The sequence below is a fragment of the Herpailurus yagouaroundi genome, unplaced genomic scaffold (assembly GCF_014898765.1).
Source record: "Herpailurus yagouaroundi ecotype Mexico unplaced genomic scaffold, PumYag 64475, whole genome shotgun sequence".
NCBI classification, from domain to species: domain Eukaryota; kingdom Metazoa; phylum Chordata; class Mammalia; order Carnivora; family Felidae; genus Herpailurus; species Herpailurus yagouaroundi.
Genome location: NW_024417773.1, coordinates 1 through 1,695, shown reverse-complemented (window position 1 = coordinate 1,695; position 1,695 = coordinate 1). Strand labels below are relative to the sequence as shown.

General features: G+C 55.6%; 1 protein-coding gene across 1 annotated transcript; it reads right to left on the bottom strand.

Moving 5' to 3' along the window:
- Positions 1 to 667: 667 nt before the first annotated feature.
- On the bottom strand, positions 668 to 1,689 carry LOC121024405 (bromodomain-containing protein 7-like). Its single transcript, XM_040466633.1, has 2 exons — positions 1,526 to 1,689; positions 668 to 1,047 (listed from the first exon to the last, which is right to left on the bottom strand). Exons 1-2 carry the CDS (start codon positions 1,572 to 1,574, stop codon positions 683 to 685), a joined length of 414 nt encoding a protein of 137 aa, XP_040322567.1. The 5' UTR covers positions 1,575 to 1,689; the 3' UTR covers positions 668 to 682.
- Positions 1,690 to 1,695: the final 6 nt, after the last annotated feature.

The window sequence follows — 1,695 nt, the reverse complement described above, 5'->3', positions numbered from 1 at the left end:
AAAAGAAAACATTATATAGTTCTATATATTGTCACAATCCAGCCAAAGGCAATTAAAAACTGAGGCAGAAAATAACGGATTTAGGAAATTCTAAACAGAGCGTCTCTAAGATTTAGTGACTTATCAAGGTATTTAATCACATGGAATAGAACACTTCTGTTATGTATATACACATAAAAGTTATAAAACTAATTTATGGAAATCTATCTTCAAGGTACAGTAACTGATTTAATAAACCACTCAGTGACCGGTTAAATCTGGGAAGTGCAGAAGTCTAGGCTAATTCCGGGCATGTTTGCCGAGCCTGTGAACCAAGACAGCGGCTACTTTCCCTCCCTTTTCTGAGAACTGCAGATGGTTAGGAAAATGCCAATTTTTACCACTGGCGTCATGTCCCTTAAAGGTCTCTGATCAGATTTCCTCTTCAACGGATTCACGTTTTAAGATGAAAGCTGCTCATTATATATCTGGCATTACAGTATTTACTTCGGAGCAAAATCCCGTTCACTTTTGAAACGACTATTGTTGTTGACAAACCTGAGGCTGCTTCGAGCACGACTTCCACTTTTCCTAGATGGGCAAATGCTCTTTGACGCGGCTCTTGAAAATCAGGACTCAGCTGTGAGTGTAACTAAGTATAAATAAATCAAGAGTTGCTGAAACTCCCAACTGATTCATGTTTCTAGGCTGCCCTGCTCTTCCTCAAAACAAGACAGCCGTAAAGGCGTTTCCGCGTCTCGCCAGACACGGAGAGAATCAAGTTAGGTTGGCAGCGGGAGGCGGGAACTCTTAAAAAGTGGCACCACCAGCAGAGCCCAAGCACCGCAGCCACGTTTACCTTTACTCGTCTCCGTTTTCTCCCCTTTTCTTCTCCTGGAACCTGCTTCTCTCCTTTCTTCCTCTTTTTCCGCTTTCTGTCCTTGTGTTTGTCATGATCGTTTTTGTCCTCGAAGAGGCTTGAGTCGTGCCCCGAGCTGCCCGTGGAGAGCTCGGTGACTTCGTTCCCTCCCACTTTGAGGACCAGCTTCAAGGGCTTCTCTACATACTCTTAAAACAAAAGGACAGAGCCTCGATTACGGGCGGGACGCGCCGGCCAGCATCCACGATGCAGAGGCACCGCGGGCAGGGGGACGGGCAGGGGGAGAAGGGGGAGCCACTGCCGGGGCGGCTTTGGGCGCGCAGTGGGCGCCCCGCGAAGCACCTGTTGACTGACGGACACTCGCCGAATGTGTGCCCCGAACGCTGCGGGCCTCTGGGGGCCGTCTCACACCTCCCAACAAGAGCCCCGCCGGGGGGGGGGGTCAGGGGTCCCGGGTTCGAATGCCGCCCCCGCCTGGGAGGGGTCTGCGCGGCCTCCCGCGGGCCGCGCCCCCTTCGCGGGTCCCCGGCCTGCCCGTGGGAGGTGCGGCCCCCGGCCCGCCTCGGGAGCTCGAGGGTGGTCTCGAAGGAGCGAGAACCCTCCCCCCCCCCCCGCCACATACACACTCCCCAGAGCCGCCGCCCCCCACCGCGGCCAGCTCCTCACCCTCGTAGAGGTGTTTGTCCGACTTGTGCTTCTTGTGCTTCTTGCCCATGTCGGACCGGGCCCCGGTGCCCGCCCCCCGCGCCAGGCCCAGGCCGTGCGGCGCCGCTTCCGGTCCGGGCCAGGCGAGCGGAGGGCGGGAGCGGGGCCCGCGAGACCCCGCGCCCCGAGGC

What these genes read in the sequence shown, in the direction of transcription:
- LOC121024405 (XM_040466633.1), bottom strand. Translation starts at nt 1,574, where the DNA reads ATGGGCAAGAAGCACAAGAAGCACAAGTCGGACAAACACCTCTACGAG. An exon ending in GGACAAACACCTCTACGAGG is followed by an intron (nt 1,048 to 1,525) that starts GTGAGGAGCTGG and finishes TTTTGTTTTAAG; the next exon opens with AGTATGTAGAGAAGCCCTTG.